General features: G+C 36.8%; 1 protein-coding gene across 3 annotated transcripts in view; it reads right to left on the bottom strand.

The window, feature by feature from the left end:
- The window catches only part of CEP170 (centrosomal protein 170kDa), a 72,692-nt gene extending 58,883 nt beyond the window's left edge, over positions 1–13,809 (bottom strand). For all 3 annotated transcript variants that reach the window (XM_010014213.1, XM_010014214.1, XM_010014215.1), the window contains exons 1-6: positions 13,705–13,809; positions 8,710–8,799; positions 4,054–4,132; positions 2,804–2,862; positions 2,524–2,686; positions 376–510 (exon numbers count right to left, since the gene is read on the bottom strand). In XM_010014213.1, the coding sequence (XP_010012515.1) occupies positions 376–510; positions 2,524–2,686; positions 2,804–2,862; positions 4,054–4,132; positions 8,710–8,799; positions 13,705–13,809 (631 nt within the window). The remainder of the gene's footprint in view (positions 1–375; positions 511–2,523; positions 2,687–2,803; positions 2,863–4,053; positions 4,133–8,709; positions 8,800–13,704) is intronic.
- Between the last annotated feature and the right edge of the window lie 8,597 nt (positions 13,810–22,406).

Genomic DNA, 22,406 nt, shown 5'->3' with positions numbered 1-22,406 from the left:
TAGCACCATTTAGTTTCAGAAGTTATTTTGATAAAATAATCCTATGCAATCTCTAAGCATATAAAATTACAAATATGAATTAAACTGATAAATATGACATGCTAGTTCAGATAACATTATTTTCTACAATTACAACAAATTGTATTATATACTATATACATTACAGAAAAATGGTATATTGTATGTGAAACTGGTCTCTGGAAATGCACAGTTTCACACAGAATAAATTTCTTTAGCTTAATTTTAACAGTCTTTCATTTATGCAAACTGTCTATGAAACTTCTAAATGTTAGTATTTGTCCAGATCCCTAGTTAAGAATATACGCACTTTAATAAAGAGGAAAAAACCCCACAAAAATAAGACAACAGACTTACCTGAAGCCCCTGTCTCCTGCGTTTTTTCTTCCTGTTTGCTATCCTGCTTACAGCCACTTTTTTCATCAGCTTCATCATCACCCCACCAGGCTGGCTGTCCATACAAAGGTGTCCCACGAGGCATGGCAGAAAGATCTATAAAATCAGCCCAAAGCAGAGGAAGTTACTTTGCAGTTTAGTTATGATATTTAGGTTAAAATAACATGAAGAGAAAGTCATTTGCTTGGATCGTTTCTCGTGGAAGCTGCAGTGAATTGGCTGCATGCATTTGCCTAAATACAAAACAAACTTGGAGGCTGGCTAACTGATCTGGGTTCTAAATATAAACGCTTACTAATGACCTGATCAAAACTTTTGGCACAAACATTTATGCAAAGGCAGCTGACACCTCTTCCATTACCCTGATACATCTGTAAACATTAATTTCTGATTTCAGTTTGAAGTCATCAACTTAGCAGTACACTCCTAAAAGCTGTGTACTATTTCTGCAAGAGGATTCTCATTTTTACCCACACTGACCTTTCAATGAAATCTGAACTCACTGATCAAAAAACTGATCAAATTTTGTGATGTTGCCAAGGTTCCAAACTGCTGACAGCTACTACAGAGTGCTGAAAGTTACCTTGTGTAAAACACTACACAGAACAACCCTTTTTTTTTTAAGTAGTAAATTACAGTACAAATAAAAATGCTACTTATATAGGTTGCATACATGATTATAAAAATCAAATAAGAAAAAAAAAAACCCCAAACACCAATGTAATTAAGATTTCTATGTTGATGATAAATTGTCTAGATTAGCTTTCTCCTGATCTCTGGAAGAATGCTTCACCCTACTGATACTTAGCTATTCTAGTACCATACAGATGATCTGAAAATACTTTAAACAGTCTTCATATAAAATAATGTGATCTGTTCAAATCCAGCTTAGTAGCTTGTCTGTTACTTTGCCTATCATGAATTTAAACATTTTCAGTCAATGTTTTATTCACTGCCTCTCCAAAGTTGACATCTAATTTTATAGCCATGCCAGAAGTTTCAATATGATTTGAAGATACTAACTACTTTTTTTTAAAACGGCATTACACTTCAGTCAATAATGAATTGTTTTTAAAGATTTGTTGGCTGATGCTTGTGCACTGAATTAGCAAGCTAAGTAAACAGCTATGCATATATACAGCAGCAGGGAATCAATCCCCCAAAAGCTTCCATGAGTTGCACTCACATACACATCCCTACCATTAACTTTGACTATTATTTTGTGAAGAATGAAAAGTGAAATGGAAGATAAGGATAAAAAACTCCATTGTTCTACTTTATGAAAATTTAAGAGGACCTGAAAATCCTTGAAGCAATGGATAGGCCTTATGTACCTTAAAAGGATGCTAGATGAGCCAACAAAACAAATAGTTTAATTAATTATATATGAATCCTATATGTGGGGAAGAGAACCTTTTGAAGTGTGTCTTCAGAAGAATGGATTAAACCTAAAAAAACTGTACAGCCTTGACCTAAGAAGTCAGTCCTAGTCAGCTCCATATTAAGGAAGCAACAATACCCAACTCCTTTCTCATTCTTGTGGTTATCTCTCTGTAGTAATAGGTAAAAAAGTTATTTACGCTATAGATGAACAATAAATTTTAGCAAGCCTAAGACACCCCGCACCAGAGCCACCATGACACATTACATAAATTTGAAAGACAATGTAGAAACAAGATGAAAGCTACAGTTTCTACAAAGTTTTAAACCACAATGGAACACTTAGGTTCTAACCTAATGCATCTAACAATGAATGCTAATACCTATAAAACAAACAAACCAACCCCGCCCCCCCATTATAAAAATCAAGGGAGCGTGGGGGGAGGTGGGTTTGTGATTTTGGTAAAGAGAAATGCAAAAATCTGATAAATGCTGATGAAATGTCCCTTTACAAGTGTTCTCAACATGTTGGTGTTACAGTAAAAAAAACAAAAACAAAAAAAATCCACCAGAAATTCAATTATAGAAGTTATTAGTCACCCTTAAAGTACATTTAAAATTTCACATATGTGGAGTTTTTACTATCTGAAGAATTTCACAAGCATCCAACCAAAGCAAATGAACATCCTTTCCAAGTTTTTGTGCTTCTGCAGCAAAAATGAACCTTACCCACTGATTTCTCTTCAGATTTCTGTGCTTCTGCAGTTTTATGGTGCACTTCAGCTGTGGAATCTGCTACCTTGGACTCTGAGCTTTTGGAGCTGGTTTGCTTTGATCCTTCCACCTCTGAAGATTTTTGGGACAACTGGAGTTGGCTTGTGAATTTTTCATGCTACATGACATTAAAGAAAATGAAAAAAAAAAAAAAATCCACAAAGAGTAGAAAAACCCTTATGTTACCAACCACTACGTAATGACAGAACATCATTTTGGATCTGCACGTTGTTACCTTAAGTGCTTCTTCAGGGACTCTCATCTCTCCCCTGACGACAGTAAACAGATTAGTATGTAGGAAATGCTAAGGAAAATTCTGGAAAGATTCCTCAATTCACAAGAGGATTTTACAGAAAAGGAACAGTTCTACAGCCTATTCTGTCATTGGAATGGTGATGCTTCTTCTACAAATATTTCACTGTTAGGCTCAGCATGTACAATCATACTCATCAAAGCAAATGGACAATTATTTACTATCTGTAAATAGAGTAGCTACCTTAATTGCTGTAATAATACAAGTTTTGGATTTTCTTTTTTCCATTTGGTAGCTTGCCAAGTAATTACTTGTAGTCTCTTTCACTTGCATACAATCTCATATGATAGAAATAGGTATGTATTTGCCTTAAATAATGTTTCTTAGCAACAGAAAAATTACATTATCAGGTTCTAAACTGGAATTGGAATTTGAGGTTTCATGCAGTGAGAAACAATGAAATGTACTTTATCAATAGTTCTGATGAAGATACAGATTCTAGACCCTACCGTTTTCTCTAATACAGGCATTTCTGTAGTAACAAGAGAAATATATATTTCAAAGTGTCCTGGGTTCAGCTACAGCAGTCATTTTTTCTCCTTCTTAGTAGCTGGTGCAGTGCTGTGTTTCTTGACTTTCAGCCTGGGAACAATGCTGATAACACCGATGGTTTTAGTTGTTGCTAAGTAATGTTTACTCTGACCAAGGACTTTCTCAGTCTCATGCGCTGCCAGGGAGGAGGGGAAGCCAGGAGGAAGCAGAGGCAGGACACCTGACCCAAACTGGCCAAAGGGGGATTCCATACCACAGCACGTCATGCCCAGTACATAAACTGGGGGGAGTTACCCAGAAGGCCCAGATCGCTGCTCGGGTCGGGCTGGGTATCGGTCGGCGGGGGGTGAGCGGTTGTGTCCTTTTCCCTTGTTATTCCTCTTATCATTATTATTGGTAGCAGTAGTGGTTTGTATTATACCTTAGTTCCTGGAGAGCTGTTATCTCAACCCGTGGGAGTTACATTCCTTCGATTCTCCTCCCCATCCCTCTGGGAGTGGGGGAAGGAAGGAAGAGTGGGGGGAGCGAGCAAGCGGCTGCGTGGTTCCAAGTTGCCGGCTGGGCTTAAACCGCGACACAAAGTTACTTCTCAAATAGTAAAAGAACCCTTGATTTGACACAAGCATACTTTTAACAAGAAAAGCATGTCCTGACACTGTGTATTTTTGTGACAAGGATATCATATCCAAACCTCAATTTGTCTTCTAACTTCAGAGTGATGTATGTCTGCTCTGGAATCCTCACATCATTCACAAATGTCTACAGAAATAAATGAGGACAGAAAGAGATGCTATTAAATTCCAAAATAATAAAAATGACAAATTACTTAAACAATTTTATATGACAGTTTTCAGCACCACAAATTTTATACTGGTGATTCACTGGGAATTATATTATAAGCTCAAATTGCCAGCTATTTCAGAAGAAAGCTTAAACACCACTCACTAACCGGGCTGCTGACATCACACTGGCCTTGAAAAGTTTCTTAGAAGTTTAATTCTGTTAGCAGTATTTACTGAATTGTTGATTAATGTTCTCTCAAATTAGCAACTCTTTTTTTTTCTTGCAGTTTCCTTTTTCAATCCCATTTAACTGTCGGAATCGATTTATCATCACATTTGTACAGCATTTAACAATGGATATGAGAGTTCTGAGGTAGCTTATAATTTCTGAACATTGTCAAAGGACTTAAAGGAAAAATGGACCAAGTTAATGCATCTAAATAACTCCAAATAGTAGTGATAAAGAATTCAGTATATCATGACTCTTGAAAGAGTAGGTATAAAAACATTTGTAAGCAGAAATAACTTTATTTACCAGCTATAAGCAAAGCAGAGTAAATTCTGACAGTTTGCCAGTATCTCCTGAAAATTACTGTACAATATGTAATTATCTCCTCCTTGAAATTACCATTGGAAATACAGCTGGAGAAACCAGACAAGCTTTCGGTGATTTGAAGAAGATTTATGTATTTGAAAGTTTGCCCAGTTTTACCAGCCATATCAGTTGACTGTTAGAGACAGATTACCAATTGCACCTTTTTCAAGATTGGGATTAAACCTAACAGTGAAAAGTAACAAGGAATTTGCAAAAACCATGCTGGTATAAATGTCAAGAGAACATGGGAGATATACAGAATGACTAACTAAAGAGTCAGGAAGGAGAAAGAGTAATACACATTCAAGTCAAAATATATTTCAGAGATGTAGTTTGGAAGAGTTGGAAAACAATTTCATCTCTGGGGGGGGAGGAAATCAGATGAACATAAACAGGGCTTGCAGTTAGATTATTCAGCCCTAAAGAAAATTCTAGAAAGTCACCTACAAAAAAATTCAAAACCAAACACAAGCCCTTGTAAGAAAAGAATGTGTGTTGTGTGTGCAAAGCGTATTCCTTCATTGTAAAAGATCTGCGTCTTTAAAAACTGATTTACAGTCTTAGGAATGTAGGCTGTCAGCATCAGGCAAACTTCCCAGGTTACTAACATCACCAAGACTTGAAGTTGCATGTGGTGACTTCAGATACCAGAAACCAAGGATGATAATAACACACTATGGTAGGAGTGGATGTCAGGAGCTGAGTGTTCCTCTCACAACTTGCCCTTTTGCTGTTGGATGGAATGCTTAAACCTCAGGTAGAGACTTCTCACAGAACCTGTCATCCCCTATTGACAGCTCTCAAACTCACCCTTCTGCTCATCCTGAGTCATACCACTGCTCTTAGAACTCTCCAAATTAGGCTGCATTTCTGTGAAACTGAATTGGTTTGTAAATTGAATTTGTTACCTTCAGAGAAAACTGTATTGTATATCTTCTGAATTCACTCAGTGATAGAGAAATATAAAAGGGTGAAGACATGTTCTGTCTAGCAGAATAGAATATTAAGCTCTTGATTACCAAAATGAGAAATAAGGCTAAAAGGAAAAAAAAGACAGTAAAGGTAACTGCGTAATATTTAAGACACTTTCAGAGTTACAGATCCTTGAAGAATCTTTCTACAGTGTGACCTGACAAAAAAATTCTGCTCGGCATCTTGCTTTATTTTCAAATCCAAGTCCAGGATGAAGACTTCTGTAACCTTTTCAGTCAACCGAGTGTGAATGAAACATACAGATATGAATATTCAGGCATTAAGGCATCAGGTGCAATTTCAGTAAATCTCATGAAATTATTTAGGACTCAAAACAAAAGTCCTATGTACTGGTAGCAGCCAAATCCCCTTAAACTTTGAATTATCTTGAGTAGTTGAACTGTATTACACCAGGAATGGACCAGCCCTGTATACTATGAAAAGTATGTATTTGTTCTCCACAGAAAGGCCAGGATGGATGGGGCTTTGAGCAACATGATCTAGTGGAAGATGTCCCTGACTGTGGCAGGGGGGTTGGAATCAGATGATCTTTAACGTCCTTCCAACCCATATCTTTCTATAATATATGACAAAGCAAGCAAATAAAGAACGGGTAGAATCTGATGAAGCACTGAAAGAGGAACTTGGCTGCTAGGGAGGTGATGTTCTCAGTGGAAATAGTGGATAGACTATAAGAATTGTTGCCTAGTATTGTATATACTGTTCTGCCACATAATTAAGTATGGTGTTACAAAATTATTTGTTTTACCTTTTAACCTGAAAACCAGGTAGGTAGAGGCATGTAAGAAAAGCACAGTTGGAAAGACATAGTCATGGAAGCACTGTGAACACAAAAGCAAGAACTGAACTCCTAATATTTAATACTGCCTGTCCCAAAACTGTGGGAAGGAAGAGTTCCTTTGATGTCTCTGGGTAAGCAGCTACAGAGCAACTGACACCTCAAACTTGAGAATGAATCAGATCAAGAGAAGCAAACAACTGAAAGCTCTTTATCAGAGGCAAAGGAGGAGTTGGATGACGGCCTTCTAACATGCATTTTTATTAAATTCAAGATCTGTGACAAGGCAATGAAAATCTGAAGGCATACCTACTGAGTATGTTACAGGAGTAACAGAAATAGGGAATAAAATCAAATGGCTCAGCAAAAAACTACTACTCACTGAATTTCATTTTTGATCACTGCCTCGAAACTGTGCATTGACTTTCAAAATACAGAGGTGTATTAAATATTTAAGGAGCAAAGTTCTTATATATGTCTACAACCGTTCAAAGGATAGAACCCTTCAGGTTACACTGGTTTCATATGAAGTTGAGATTGACTCCTTGGAAGGCTGAGTTAGTTAAATACAGAAAAGCTAATAGGAAGCAGGCTAACAGAGGGTTTTGTTTCTTGAAATGCACTTTAAGATCAAACACCAAAACCTAAATCAATGCTAACAGACAGTAATTTGAGATTTCTTCTTAATCTTCTATTTTTTAAACATTTGACAAAGCTATTCACTACCAGTAGCTTTCCAAATATTAATTCAAATAAGCAATCACAGATGAACTCACTATTTTGCAGGCATTCACACAGGTAAACATTTAAAGTTAAATAAAGTAACAACCATAACTAATGTGTATTAAAAAAAAAAAAATCTTATAAAGAAGTATCTAAAGGGCTATAAAAATATGACAAAGTTACCCAGTTTTTAATAATCTATTATAATACTAAAAACATTTATAGGTGAAGCTTACCTAGAATATTGTATACGCAATTCGTAGAAAAGCCTTAAAATGTAAAATGTCATATGAAACTTTATTTTGCTCCTAACTTTGCATTTTTCCTATATTAGTTTGTAATAACTTGACACTTAAGCATTACTCACACATTCGATAAAAAGGATACTGAAAAACTAAATGCAAATACAGAATTAAACAGATTTACATACAACATGGCTATTGCCATTTAATTTTTTTCACATATGAAGTATTTTAACATTTTTGTCTCTAAAAAAAAAAGGTGAAAAAAGTAACAGCATATGAAATAAAAATCAATTTCTTAAACCACAGAATCATAGAGTGGTTAGGGTTGGAAAGGACTTTAAGATCCTCTAGTTCCAACCCCCTGCCACAAGCAGGGATGCTTCACACCAGACCATGTTGCCCAACGCTCTGTCCAACCTGGCCTTGAACACCGCCAGGGATGAAGCATTTCCCACTTCTTTGGGCAACATGTTCCAGTGCCTCACCACCCTCACTGTAAAGAATTTATTCCTTAGATCTAAGCTGAACTTCCCCTGTTTAAGTTTAAACCCATTACCCCTTGTCCTACAGCTACAGTCCCTGATAAAGAGTCTCTCCCCAGCATCCTTGTAGGCCCCCTTCAGATATTGGAAGGCTGCTATGAGGTCTCCACGCAGCCTTCTCTTCTCCAGGCTGAAGAGCCCCAACTTTCTCAGCCTGTTTTCATACGGGAGGTTCTCGAGCCCCCTTAATCATCCTCGTGGCCCTCCTCTGGACTTGCTCCAACACCTCCATGTCCTTCTTATGTCGAGGACACCAGACAGCAAAGTAGAGGGACAGAATCACCTCCTTCTACCTGCTCGTCACAGTCCTTTTGATGCAGCCCAGTATAAGAACCAGAAAAAAGGTTTTTTCTCTTTTACAATATAATCACAACCCTACTCCGCCCACATTTCTGGAATACAGAAGAGTAACATAATCCTTTTTATTCTTTCGATTTTTCCTACTGTCAAGGCCCTCTTATTAATGGAATTTACTGCAGCCCCTTAAATATTGTGCAATGGAAAGCCCCTGCAAAAGCTACATTTTCCTTCTGAATGTTCCCCCATTTCAAAACTTGCATTATAAAGATATTAAAGCACACTTAAGTCATACTCTTTTCACTCAAAAAAACCACAACCCCAAAAAAAAGAAACATACAAAAGACTACAGGGAGCTATCCATTTCTGATGTTAACTTACCCCATTCAAGCTGCCCAAATCCTTCACCAAGTGTTCATCTGTAGAGGCATCATAGTTAAGTACAGCATGTTGCTTGTCCACACTTCGTGACTAAAATACATTAAAAAAAATTATATAAAATACGGTATTTCAAAAACAGATCAAGATTGCATTAATGCCTATTTCTTAAAGTAGCATAATTATTTTATTTCTACATAATGCATTTATTCAAATTGTATTACTAAATCCCACATATGAAAAAAATCAATCTCTAACTACACCCAACTCTGCCCCTGGGTGCCAACAGAGAATCCTGAAATTAATTCAGAAAAATTATTTCCTTAATGTTTACCAAATGTGATTGTAAGTCAGATCCAGCCATACCTTATTCAAATTTTTTTTTTCAGTTCACCATAGCTTCACTGATGTTTAACTTAACATCAGCAACTTCATTGTTATTTTTCTTTCACTCCTCAACTACATGAATCTTTCCAAGCATGAATATGATTCTGTGGTGTTGCTATTCTCTCTGAAACACACCATTTCCTGTCATGCATCTGTGATACTTAACAAAGTATACAAACATTCAAATTCTTTCTCTTTGATCTCAATTTTGTAAACAAATTAGGTATAGCCTCTTCACTAAATGTCTGAGCACTTCCTGAATTACTATTCCCATGGGAATAGTAATCCCCATGAATTACTATTCATGGGGAATATTCCAACTATTCCCCATGAGTTCTGACCCTCATTATCAGTTGTTCCTTAAGACTTCAGCACTTATCTATTTTATTTATTTCACATCCAAATGTCAACCCATATATCAGGAACAATCCTTGCTACTGTTTCCTCCAAGAACATCACCTCCCTGACAGCTAAATCCCTTTTAAAACTTGCCCTTGGCCAAGTATTTGCAGCCTGAGGTGCTCACTGCAAGCAAGGAAGAGGTAGGGTTGGATGTATGCTTCCTTCAGCCATGCATGTGGTCAGCACCTTTACATCTAGAAGACCTCCCAACTGGATGGAGCCATACGCTCCTCTTCCCCAGCTGTGCACACTTCATCTCAAGTCTGTTTGCTGGTAATTCTGGTAGTGCAGTCTTCTGACATTACTGCATAGCAGCAAATTTCTTCTAACAGCATTCTTTTCAGTTTCAGCTTTGCATCTCCTATCCCTGCTATTCAAACTCATTGCTCAGGACTATACAGCACTGCCAATGGCAAATACTCAACTGAGGCTTCAGTACTGTTTCTGAAGCAGCACCTGCAGTCTGTTTGTTATAGGAGTCCCAGGTTATCACAGTGCATTAGCCTGTTCAGGACATCAGAACATGCAATCATGACTCCTAAGGAAATGCTTTCTCTTCTCAGAATCCCACATTTATCATCTCCTTCTTTCTCAAGACTTGCTAATATATTTTCCTTCCTTCTTTTCAGTTTACTTTCTTATACTTCCTTTCCATGCCACCCTTTGACTGCTTCACTTTCTCCTTAAAGAAGTGAAATCAGTCCTCTCCTGCTTATACTATTTTATTTTTAGACTTTTCATTTGAGCCAGTTTGCTCTGCAGTCTTGAGGGGCATAAAAGGTCAGGGCTTGATATAAGGGAAGTAGGCAGGGGGAAAAAATGAGGATAGAGAGAATTAAGGAAGAGAGAGACAAACGAACAACTAGGACCATGCCAATAAAAGCAGTATTAGTAGAGTACATCAGTTAAGTGTTCTTAATGATAGATAAAGATATACCAGTATAGTTCATTTTACACTAGCTTAGTAACCTCAGGCAAAAACAAGCTTTCTCAATAAAATCAAATTCGTCGATGTGGGTGTTCTGCTGCACCTATAGCATCAAGCAAAGATTATACTTTTCCACACTCAAGTGATGCAGCAAAGCAAGCACAAGAATTACCTTATCTTTATCTAGGAATATTTTCTGAACTTCTTTCAATTATCTTATACAAATACGTATTTTATTAGCTACCAATTATTTTATCTATATGTAATCCATCCTATTAAAAATCAGTTAAAATAGAAAGGACACAGAAAGATCCTCAGTGTTTCATGGTATTTTGTCACATCTTCTGAAATGGTAAGTATAAGTACACTCAAGTTTGTGGCTATTTGAGAAACCTGACGTTCTGAAGAACATTAAGGTTCTCCTCAGTCTCAGATTACTGGCATATTATTGGATACATTTTTATTCATTGCAGACGATCTTTACAGATGCCATTTTTTTCTTTTGATTTGTTATTCCAGCCTTCCGTTCAAATTTGAGGACTATCTAAATTAGTCTTTGCAAGACTGTGGTTCCCTGGCTGGCAGCTTATCAGCACACAGCTGTTCACACACTCCCCCTTGCCCCAGTAAGATGGGGGATAGATCAGGAAGAGTAAAAGCAAGAAAAATCATGGGACAAATTAAATATAAGTTAAGCAGTGAAGGAAAGAGGAAGAAGAAAGAAGAAATAAAACAAATCAAGTGATGCAAAGGCAATCACTCATCACCTTCCACAAGCAACTGAATGCCCTGCCAGACTTTGAGCAGTGGTTACCTTCCCCAAACCCACCTTCCTCAGTTTTTATTGCTGAGCATGTCATTATATGGCGTGGACTATGCCTTTGGTCAGTTTGGGTCTGCTGTCCTGATTGTGTTCCCTCTCAGCTTCTTCTGCACCCCCATAGTCATGTGCGTGTAGAAAGAGAAGAGTGAGAGAATGCCTGGAAACTGTACACACTGGTCAGCAGTAACTAAAATACTGGTGTGCTAATCACACTGATGTGTTTTGGTTACAAATCTGAAACATTGTACCATAAGGATGTCTAAAAAGAGAATTAACTCCAACCCAGACAGACCCAGTAAAAACATTTATATATGACTGCAGAAATAATAAATATCACAGAGTAATTATGCTAAGAGCTGTATGACTATAAAGAAGAAAACACCATCCCCACTTACGATAAGTTTGTAACTGGCATTATAACAAAGACTCTTCAATTCAATCTAGACTACTGAGAAAATGATGACAGTACAGAAAATAAAAGAGTATTATTTGGAAATAATTTTTATATGAATACTGTAGATTATTTTACCTTGGGGATGATTTCCCCATTTAGATTCAAATAGTTTTCTAAACATAACAGTGAAAGAAAGGGAAAATATGGTATTTATCCACAAGCAGGGTGGTGCACTGGAGCAGCTAGCTAAATACAAAGGCTATGTTTGAGCATATCTACAAAATAACACATTTAAAATAAATCTGTATTCCCAGACACGAACAAAACTTCTTAGAAGAGCAATGTTAGAGGCAGATCTAAAGTCTAATTCTATCAAGCATGTAACAGAGCTGAAATATTTTTTAATAAGGCTTTTATAACATCTTTTCTGTCAGGAGATTATGAATAAAAGCATTAAAATCTGCTTTCTTTATCATGCATTGTCCACATGCTTTGCAGTAAGGGAACAACCAAGTTGTCAAGAGTGGAAAGGAAGGTCCTACACAAAGAAGCATACATACAGAACAAGAACACATTATTAGATTCTCTTTGGTGGGTTCCTCCCCCTGAAACAGTATGTTGTGTTACAGTCGTGCTGGCATGTAAACCTAACAGCAGGCTAAAGAGAATATTCTTGAAAAATCACCAGCCCCCTTAATTCTTTTTACTAACTCTTTAGTCAATACACAACAAATAACATTTGTAAATGACTGGAATCTATCCGCAATATTAATCAAAGAGGCAGTTACTTTTGAAGATGATAATGACTGAGGTTTTATAACACAAACTAATAAATGCTTGAGTATTCAGCTTCACTCTAAGGACAGGACATGGTATAGAGGAGACAGAAGGAAGAAAAGGATGCTTATTCAGAGACACCCACTCATTACAACAAACTACTGGCAAAATAAAAGCATTTGCATTTTTTTGCTTATAATCTTTTGGGAGGAATCAATGGGGTGGGTTTTTTTTGTAGGTTTTTTGTGTGTATATTTGTTGCATTGTTTGGGGTTTTTTTAATACTTCTCACATAAATCACCAAGACATCATACTGTCTTTAAAGAGAGATTAAGGGTATTTTCAATTACTTTCTAACAGGACAAAGTATATCACCAGTATCAAGTCTCCGGATACTTTCTAACTAGATTTCTAGGCACTTCATTTGCAAGCGAGATTCTAATTTGGCCATTAATGGCTGCATTCACAACTCCTTGGAACAAAAAAATCCAAAAGAAAATATTTTATTGAATAGTAGGAACAGTTGAGGAAAAAAAGATTAAACTTCAGAACTAATAAAGAGCTCTACAATAAAGACAATAATGCAAGAAGAAAGTCCCAAAATATTACTGTTAACCATTATATATCAATAATATATCAACAAGAAGAAGCTCGGAGGACTACAGCTTTGAGAGGGCAAAGTGAATGCAGTATGGCTAAGTAATAACACAGTTACACAGCTCTGGAGTTCGGCATAGTGATCCTCAAAGCTGAGTTAGTAACTAAAGTATCAAACTATTTTGACTAAGACTTATATTTTTACAGTTCCACTGAAACCATTACTGAGACTGAGTCATTCAACTTCCTTAGAGATAGAGAAGTACTCTACTAATTTCATTTGCCTTTGTACAACAAGATCAGGACTTTGCAATAGAGTTAAATCATGTGACTAAATTAGATTACAAGTTGCAGAAAAAAGAAAGCTCTGTTCAGAAGCATCCAGTGCACTTAGCATTATCACATTTTTGGGAGTACACAGTCTACTTTACTGATCATATTGCAAAATTTATTTCAACTTCTATTCTTGCATTTGGTATGCAATTTATAAGAAGAAAATGTGATCCTCTGTACTTTGACAGCAACTGTGATTGATGGCAATGTATTTAAACTAACTTTTTTCTGTGAACACAAAAGATTAATATGATTGCTCCCCCAGCATCTGGGGAACTTAATTTTCAAAAGGAATATAAAACCAGTGCATTAAGTTCACAATTTGAGCAGTTGCACAAAGAAGGCTGATGCAATTACCTGTAACATCAGCTCACAGTCATCTCTTCCAACAAAAATCATTTCTCGCGGCAGCCTGTGGCGGGTGCCTCCACTGCTAACCAAAAACCAGGATGTTAAGCTCATTTTCTGCTTAGCTGATAAATCCTTGGCAAAGCTACGTCATCCTGCAGCAAGAAAGAGACAGAAATTCATTTTAGTTATTTTTAGCTACAGTTTCTGCTCAGCAAACACTGTGAACAGAATACAAAAAGCCTCTGAAAATACAGCATTCTCAATAGCATGTCCTGAATCCAGCAATCACAGGAAGTCACCCGCTCCAAATTTACATAGTCTGAGGCTCTGCTCCATGCAACTAGGCAAATTTAACTGGTGGTAAGCTTCTTGAAAATGAGCAAGCAGCTAATAAATGCCAAAGTCATACGTCAAGTTGTCAGAAAGCTTTTAACATTTGACTGCTCATTATCAAGATAATAGCTACATTAATGCTTCACTATCACAACCAATAAACAACATGGCAAACATTCACAGAATACAGCAAGTAACTTGCATGTGTGTCATTACATTTTCCTGTGAAAAAGAAACCTCTAAAATGGTTTTAATCCTCTGTATGGTACCAAGTGAAACCTTAAATTAAAGGAAGTTTTGCTTCTTATTTAACCTTAGATTTTCTCTATAAAACTTGTTAATAAAAATTAACACCATATACACAGAACTGTAAAGAAAGCAGAGCAAAATGAACAATTTAGAAGTAATAAAACTGAAAGCAAGATTCTTGCAGAACTTTTCCAATAAACAACATACTACATACTTAGGAAAAAAACATGTAACAAAATGTTATAAAATACAAAGAAAACAAAACCTGAAAACAGGATAAAATCCTTTACGAAAAACATCTTTACGTAGTATGGCCTACTTTAAACCGGACAAAAATATGATTAAAAGCATTCTCCAGAGCAGTACAATGAATGAGACTTGGAAAAGCCTTTAAGAAGTATTCCAAATCTCTCTTGAAGAAAAAACAAGACAAAGAAATAACTTCATTAATAACCATTTTGTATTCACTAAAAGAGAAGATAAAGAAATAAAAAGCAACTAGTCTGCATTCCTCTCAGAACCAAATAGCTCACATTTCTCTTTTATTTGTATGTCATTTAGTGAAATTATGCAAGGGTAGCAAATGTACTGTAAGTAGACATAAGCCTGTAGAGGACTCGAGCATAATCTGCAAAATAAGAACACAGCGAGGTTCTCAAAATAAAGACTAAAGTGCTTTCAAAGCACTTTCAAAGACAATACCTGTTCTGCCCCATCAGACAAACTACAATCAAGGACAGACATCACAAATTATGAAAACTTTTAAAGAGGACTGAGCTAAGTCAAAACTGCATCTGAAAATGACAAAACAGACATTTACAAACTGTAAGTCAAAAGCACACCATGGCAGGTTCTAAAATGAACCAGCAGAGCTATCAGGCCAGTTTAAAAAAATTAATGCAATTGAAATGGAAGACATTAGAAAGACGTACTAACGATTTCTGTCATGAAAACATAAATATGTATTGCACCAAAGTATGCTGTTATACAGTGATACTTATGATAGGATTACCTTCCTACAGCTGTATCAGAGCATGAAACTTACATCCACTTAATGTTCTCCAATTCAACAGAAGTGATACAGCATTTCTATTATACTTTATTAATAGAAAATATGATTACAAATAACATCTACAATAACTTGATGAAATCAAATTTAAAGACATCTAGTTACCAAATAAGTGGTTTAATAATTAGAAGTTTATTCAGCACCTTTGAAGGAAATTAACATTTGTATTTTTAATTTAACCTAGTTTAAAACTACAAGATAAATTAGGTAAATCGAATACCATATTTCCATTCCTCTTAAGAAAGGCAAAAGAGATATAAAAAATGGCCAGTCTAGGTCCCAGTTTCTAACAAGTAAATTAAATGGATGTATGACAGCAAACATACTGTTCAACATCAAAGCTCCTCATTCTGTTTATATTTTACTGCCTTTTAAATCTCCCATCTGCTTATCATAGCAACATTTACACCATTTGGCCTTCTTGCTCTAATTGGAATTTCATCTGAAAACCTTCAAGAGGATATGAATTATTAGAAAAAGTTCTTAGTCAAAGACTGTGTTTTAGTGTACATAGGCAGACTGTCGATAAAGGAGAAAAACTATTTTTATTTATAAAACAGACAAGTAGGTCAACAACTAGAGCTAGGGGAAAAAAAAAACCCAATCAAAACCCAAAAACCCAAATCTCCCACAAATGATAAAGCCTGACAACAAACAGATTAAATTAAGCTATCTGAAATAATTTTTAAAAATGTATTATACTGAGCAAACATTGCCACATAGCTTGGCAACACATTTTGTAGTTAAAAACAAATCACCATTTCTATCAAATTTAATAACGTTGTTCTTTTCAAACAGTGCTGTCTCAACTGCGACGAATCATCAACCTAGATACATATTTTATTTTAAAGGATTCTTTAACATAAACAAATGCCTTTGATCAAAGCTAAGCTGAAATTCTGCACAGCAAAAGTGGCTGAAAAAAAGATACAGTAGCAACAGTTATATAATACCAGAAGAAAAAAGAAAGTGCATAAAAAATTTGATATAAAACTGCAAACTAAGTTATATAGACAGTATATGGACAATTGCATAGCACCCTGAAAACTGCATGAAAGCTAACAATATTTTGAATACACTGCTACACTAAGACCTCTGGCTGTAGTATTCTGAACAATACAAGGATGAAAGATTGTTCACTATCTAGAAGATATCAAATTAAATTAAAGTATAACAGGTACAAAACCATCAGAAGAAGTTGCTCTTTACACAGTGTAAATTTAGGTCATGACAATGCTTGCAATTAAATGTTATAGATACTAAAAGGTTACACTGGGCTCAAAAAGCAATATGCATTCATGGAAGAAAAAAAAATGATCATGCCTGTTAAATGCAATGACCCCACTCATGGCTCAGGAACTGCTGGGAGCATTCTCTGGTGAGGTTTCATTTGCTATAGTCCTACTTAATAACATCTCTTCCTTATCTAGCCTTTGTTTATGCAGAACAAGATACGGGCCAAGGTAGGTCTGTCTTATTGCAGTACTGACTAAATTTTTTATCAAAATACTACTATGTCTACCATAGAAAAAAAAAAATTATATTCTTTACTGAAGTCTTTCGTTTTATTAAGTCATTCCTAATATGGCAGTACTGTGTTGTACTCTTTAAACAAGCCAGTAAACATTTCATCATTAAGACTTGATCACTCAAAGCACTACTTCATTCTAGAAACCCTGAAGTCAGTTGCTGAGACACCTACTGCAACTACAAAATACTTCCATGTCTGCAGAAGAAATTACATCCTATAATGAAGGACTATGAATTTCATAAGGCAGTAACCAGTGTGTAAGAATGAACACATGGGTAATAAGTCATTCAAAACAGACGATGCACCAACAGGGAAATTGGCTGCATCATCCCTGTAAATATAATTCAGTCCTAAGAACTAAGGCCCTGCATTATGTAGCCAAAGGATGGGTGTAACCAATTTCAAATATGTCTAGAGAAACACTGCCAAGATTACAGTTTTGATACACTCATGTTGTTGTAAGCAAAAATCCTTAATAATCTCACATTGGAGCAATCTACAGTCTACATTTTTCTATTTGCCTGTAACAGAAAACAGCCAATTATCGTCTCCCACTAAACTATTAGCAAGTAATGAGACACCAATCCTACAGAGAGACAAAAAGCTGTAGTTAGAATTAAAACTAAACCTAATATATGCCTTAAATTCCAACTTTTAAGCATCACAGTCCTACATATTAAGACTGAAAATAGTATAACTTTAATGGTACACAGTTATGTTCTTACTGTAAAACAGATTTTATTTAAGAATATTTTAGAATAGCATTAAAAAAAGCCTGCAGCAAGCTGAGACACAGTACTGACAAAGCCAGAAGCCCTAAGTTACCCATTACCTGCCCTTATAAGTTCCTGTTTCAAGCTGCTAAATTTTTTGCTAAAAGTAAGTTTACCTTCTCGTACAATTATTTAGTATATTTGGGGAGCTTCAGAAGAAAAACTCAAACATTTCCAAAACAAGGTTAGGTGAAAATGTTCTATGTTACTAGCCTTAAAAACATTTAAAGCAGTACCTCATATATGTAAATCTGTAACTGAAATGTGACAGGAGGCCTTAGTATCAGTTTGTACGTCTTATTATTGCTGTTATGCAAGTCCAGCCAAATGCAGACAAGCAATACTTTTGAAAATCTTCCATGTGTATATTAGTTCAACAAGTACAAGTCCCTCGACGCATCTTTCTACACAGAGTGTGCTCCACAGTTTGATTTAATTACCTTTTTTTAATGTTATAAATCCAGTTAGAACCAAAACCAGAGCATCCTTCCCCAGTACTCTCAATTCATCCATTATTGATGGTAAAGAACATACATGAGGGTAGAAGACCCAGAAAGAGAGACCACCACCACACCCAGACAAGATACTTTAGCTGGAGCTAAGCAGACTCTGGAATGAACACTCAAGAAAGGTAAACATCAGGTGAGAGCCATGACAAGGGAGAAATCTGAATTAAGAGAGCATTAACAGAGCCCATAATGACTGGAGAAGACCTGAAGTTGAAGCCAATTTGTAAGTCACAAAGAAATCCTGTCAGCAAACGACACCCACTGGAAAAGTGCCTACCATGACTGCTTTATTGACTATCCAATGCAGTTAAGGATACTAGTGCCAGCAGTTCTATTTTGACTGAAGGAACAAAGTAAAGGTAATTCCAACCCTGAGAAGATTACTGTATCAATACAATTGATGCTAAAAAGCAACTTATAATCAATTTAAATCTAAGTTATACATTGAAAACATCACAATACTGCCTACTCTGTAAAACACTCTGAAGTTGAGCAGTTTCACAGTGTTTCACGTGTGATCATTATTAACCTACTTACATTCATGCATTAGAAAATAACCTTTAACTACAGCACCACATAGTATCTTAACCAGGACCTTACTCACATTGAAACTAAAAGCTTAACAGCCAGTTAATCAGTATTTTTTTCTCCTCTCCTCATCAGTTGATTAGCCTGTGCCTTATTTATTGCACATCACTATAAAAAACTTTTTGCGAATTATTAACTTCTTACTGACTATCTGCCAGGCTCATCACCACAGCATAAGAAATTCATTAACACTTCTGGTAAAATCTCCATAAATATCTCTATAAAGGGTATATTATAAATTGGGAACTGCAGAGAGCACTTTCTAAAGTATCTTAATTTGAATATTAAAGTTCCAAAACCACCAGCATTTCATCTTGAAGTATGTAGTTTTACACAACTGTACAGGTGTTCAAATGGTCTCGTTTGCTTCTGTTGCAAACACTGAATGCCCAATTCTTCTGCAATTAAGGCTAAAGCCACTTCTCAGGTGGCTAGAAAATTGGGACCACTTCTCCAAAGCACGGGTAGGTGGCTCATCTGCCATCACAGGGACTATAAATACAAGAAAATAATTCATACTCTAGGGTAGCTTCTAAATGTTTTATTCATTGACTATCCTTGGTGCCTTCATAATCACCTGCGGCTTTCACTACTCACATTACTGTAATCCCAGAAAGGGCAACAGAGGTGCTCCACAGACAACAGCCTCTTGACTGAAATTATTCTCACCAATTCCTATGCTAGTCCATCAAGTGAATTTGTTAACAAAGTGGGTATCTTGTGCAGGAAGGGGGAGGGGGTGGGGAGTTAAGGAAAAGAAAAAGCGCATGGCTTCGTTAGGAACTGGAATTCAGTCTATAGATAAGATATCCTTCATGCCACTGTAGTGTGCAATGTTGCTTCTCAAAACCCTTAAATAAATAAATACCCATCCAAATCAAAGCAGTTTAGGCTAATGATCATTAAAATATTTTGCTAAGGATTTATGGACCTTCTGAATTCATAGTGTACTTCACAAAAGGAAGCAAGAACACTTCAGTGTTGGCCACTGCTTGCCAAGCAACATTGGATACAGCTATAAAGTTCAGCACAGTGAAAAGACACTACTGAAGTAATGCTTTGGTCAAGCCAAGTTGCATCAAGTTGTCAAGTTACAATACTTGTCACTTCGAGGCTTGGGTTAGTTTTATACAACACCCATTAAAGGTTAATCAAAATATACCCTTAAAAGGTTGTAAAAGATAATAGAAAAATAAAATTGATGGAAGCATAAATGAAAAAAATAACTCTTAAAAACATTGAAACTCTTAATCAACACCCCCCAGAGAAGATGAGCTTGCATACTTATGAAAAGTGAGCAGAACAATCCTAGATTTTCAGCAGTTGCCCAACAAGCTAGAATTGCTATTATCAAATATTTCACTGACTGGAAAAATCCACCTGAACACATTCCTCTAGAAACATTCAAATGCTCTATACAGTCCTGAACAAGAAACTATTTCTATTCACACTGGCATAAAAAAAATATTGCTATTAGTTATAAAACTCATTAAAATTTTATGCCATTACTCGAGAGTTACACTGACTTCCGAGCAGAACTGCATGGCAAGCATGCAGATAGGTAAAGTGGAAGAAAACAGGAAACCCAAGGGAAGAAAAGTGAAGCATCCATTCTATTTAGCTTCCTTGCTCAAATGAGGAACAGAAGTGCATTTAGGATGATTGTCCCTATGGCTAAATCAAAACACATCATTAAAAAAAAAATAAATAAAAAAGTCACAGTCCTCTTTGGTCTGTTGGCTGATCTCTTTAACTTGTTAAGGTTTAGCTGACAAGGCAAATGAATGATAGCCTCAGGTACTCATTGTGCTTCTGAACTGTTTGACTTGTTCCAAATCAAATATCCAAATTTGGCAATGTTTTCTTGAAAACAGATTAGAAAACCACAGTGAAGTCTTATACTCCATCTAAAATAATATAATTTTCAGTATCCATTGAAAGATGTAGCCAAGACTAATTTCTACAGAACAAGAGAATTGCTGAGAACTAAGAAACCACTCTAAACCACCACCCTGCAAAACTGTTCTCTTTTTGCCCTCACCCTTTTTAGTCTTATGTTTGTTTGGGTTTTTTGCACTGAGATGGGGGAAGAAAAAAGAGCATGTAAACCTCCTTGAATCATAGTCAACAAAATCACCTGGGCCTTTTGATAACTGACAGAGAAATTCCTTCACTTTAACACCTGCTAGATCTAATATTTCAAAAAAATTCAACACAGAATATGCATATTACCTGTATTACCTATAATAAAAGACTAAAACAACAGACTTTGGCCTCTTCAGGAACCTGCTTAGTAAGGTTCCATGGGATATAGTCTTAGAGGGCAGGGGGGCCCAAGACTCCTGGTTGATATTCAAGGATCACCTGCTACAGGCTCAGGAGTGCTGCATCCTGCCTAGAATGAAGTGCGGCAGAAGGGCCAGGAGACCTCCATGGATAAGGAGCTGCTGAGGAAACTTAGAGGGAAAAAAAGAAGCTTACAAAAGGTAGAAGTGAGGACAGGCGGCCTGGAAAGAATAGAGAGATATTGTCCAGGAAGCCAGGGACCAGGTTAGGAAAGCTAAGGCCCAGTTAGAATTAAATCTGGCAAGGGATGTAAAAGGTAACATGAAGGCTTTTATAGGTACATAGCAAACAAAAGACAGATTAGGGACAACATGGGCCCTCTCCAGAAGCTATCGGGAGAACTGGCTACCCTGGATTTGGAGAAGGCTGAGGTTCTTAATGACTTCTTTGCCTCAGTCTTCACTAGCAAATGCTCTGAACACACCACCCAAGTTTTGGAAGGCTGTCCTGGGTTCAGCTACAGCAGTCATTTTTTCTCCTTCTTAGTAGCTGGTGCAGTGCTGTGGTTTTGACTTTCAGTCTGGGAACAACGCTGATAACACCGATGGTTTTAGTTGTTGCTCAGTAATGTTTACTCTGACCAAGGACTTTCTCAGTCTCATGCTCTGCCAGGGAGGAGGGGAAGCCGGGAGAAAACAGAGACAGGACACCTGACCCAAACTGGCCAAAGGGGTATTCCATACCACAGCACGTCATGTCTTGTATATAAAGTGGGGGGAGTCACCCAGAAGGCCCAGGTTGCTGCTCGGGTCGGGCTGGGTATCGGTCGGCAGATGGTGAGCAATTATATCCTCTCCCCTTGTTATTTCCACTATCATTATTATTGGTGGTAGCAGTAGTGGTTTGTATTATACCATAGTTACTGGAGTGCTGTTATCTCAGCCCGTGGGAGTTACATTCCTCTGATTCCCCTCCCCATCCCTCCGGGAACACAGGGAGGAAGAAGGCGGGGGGTGAGCGAGCAGCTGCATGGTTCTGAGTTACTGGCGTGGCTTGAAACCACGACAAAGGCAAATACAGGGACTGTGAGAATGAAGACCTTAGGCCCACTGTAGGAGAGGATCAGGTTCGAGACCATCGTAAGAACCTGAACATGCATAAGCCCATGGAACCTGATGAAATCCATCCATGGGTCCTGAAGGAGCTCGCAAATGAAGTTGCTAAGCCACTGTCCATCATATTTGAAAAATCATGGCACTCAGGTGAAGTTCCAGATGACTGGAAGAAGGGAAATGTAACCCCCATTTTCAAGGAGGGGAAGGTGGAAGATCTGGGGAAATAGAGACCAGTCAGTCTCACCTCTGTGCCCG

This window comes from Nestor notabilis, unplaced genomic scaffold, assembly GCF_000696875.1.
Source record: "Nestor notabilis isolate BGI_N333 unplaced genomic scaffold, ASM69687v1 scaffold5205, whole genome shotgun sequence".
Classification (NCBI taxonomy): domain Eukaryota; kingdom Metazoa; phylum Chordata; class Aves; order Psittaciformes; family Psittacidae; genus Nestor; species Nestor notabilis.
The sequence above is the reverse complement of the archived record's forward strand: the minus strand, read 5'-3'. Positions and strand labels throughout refer to the sequence as shown.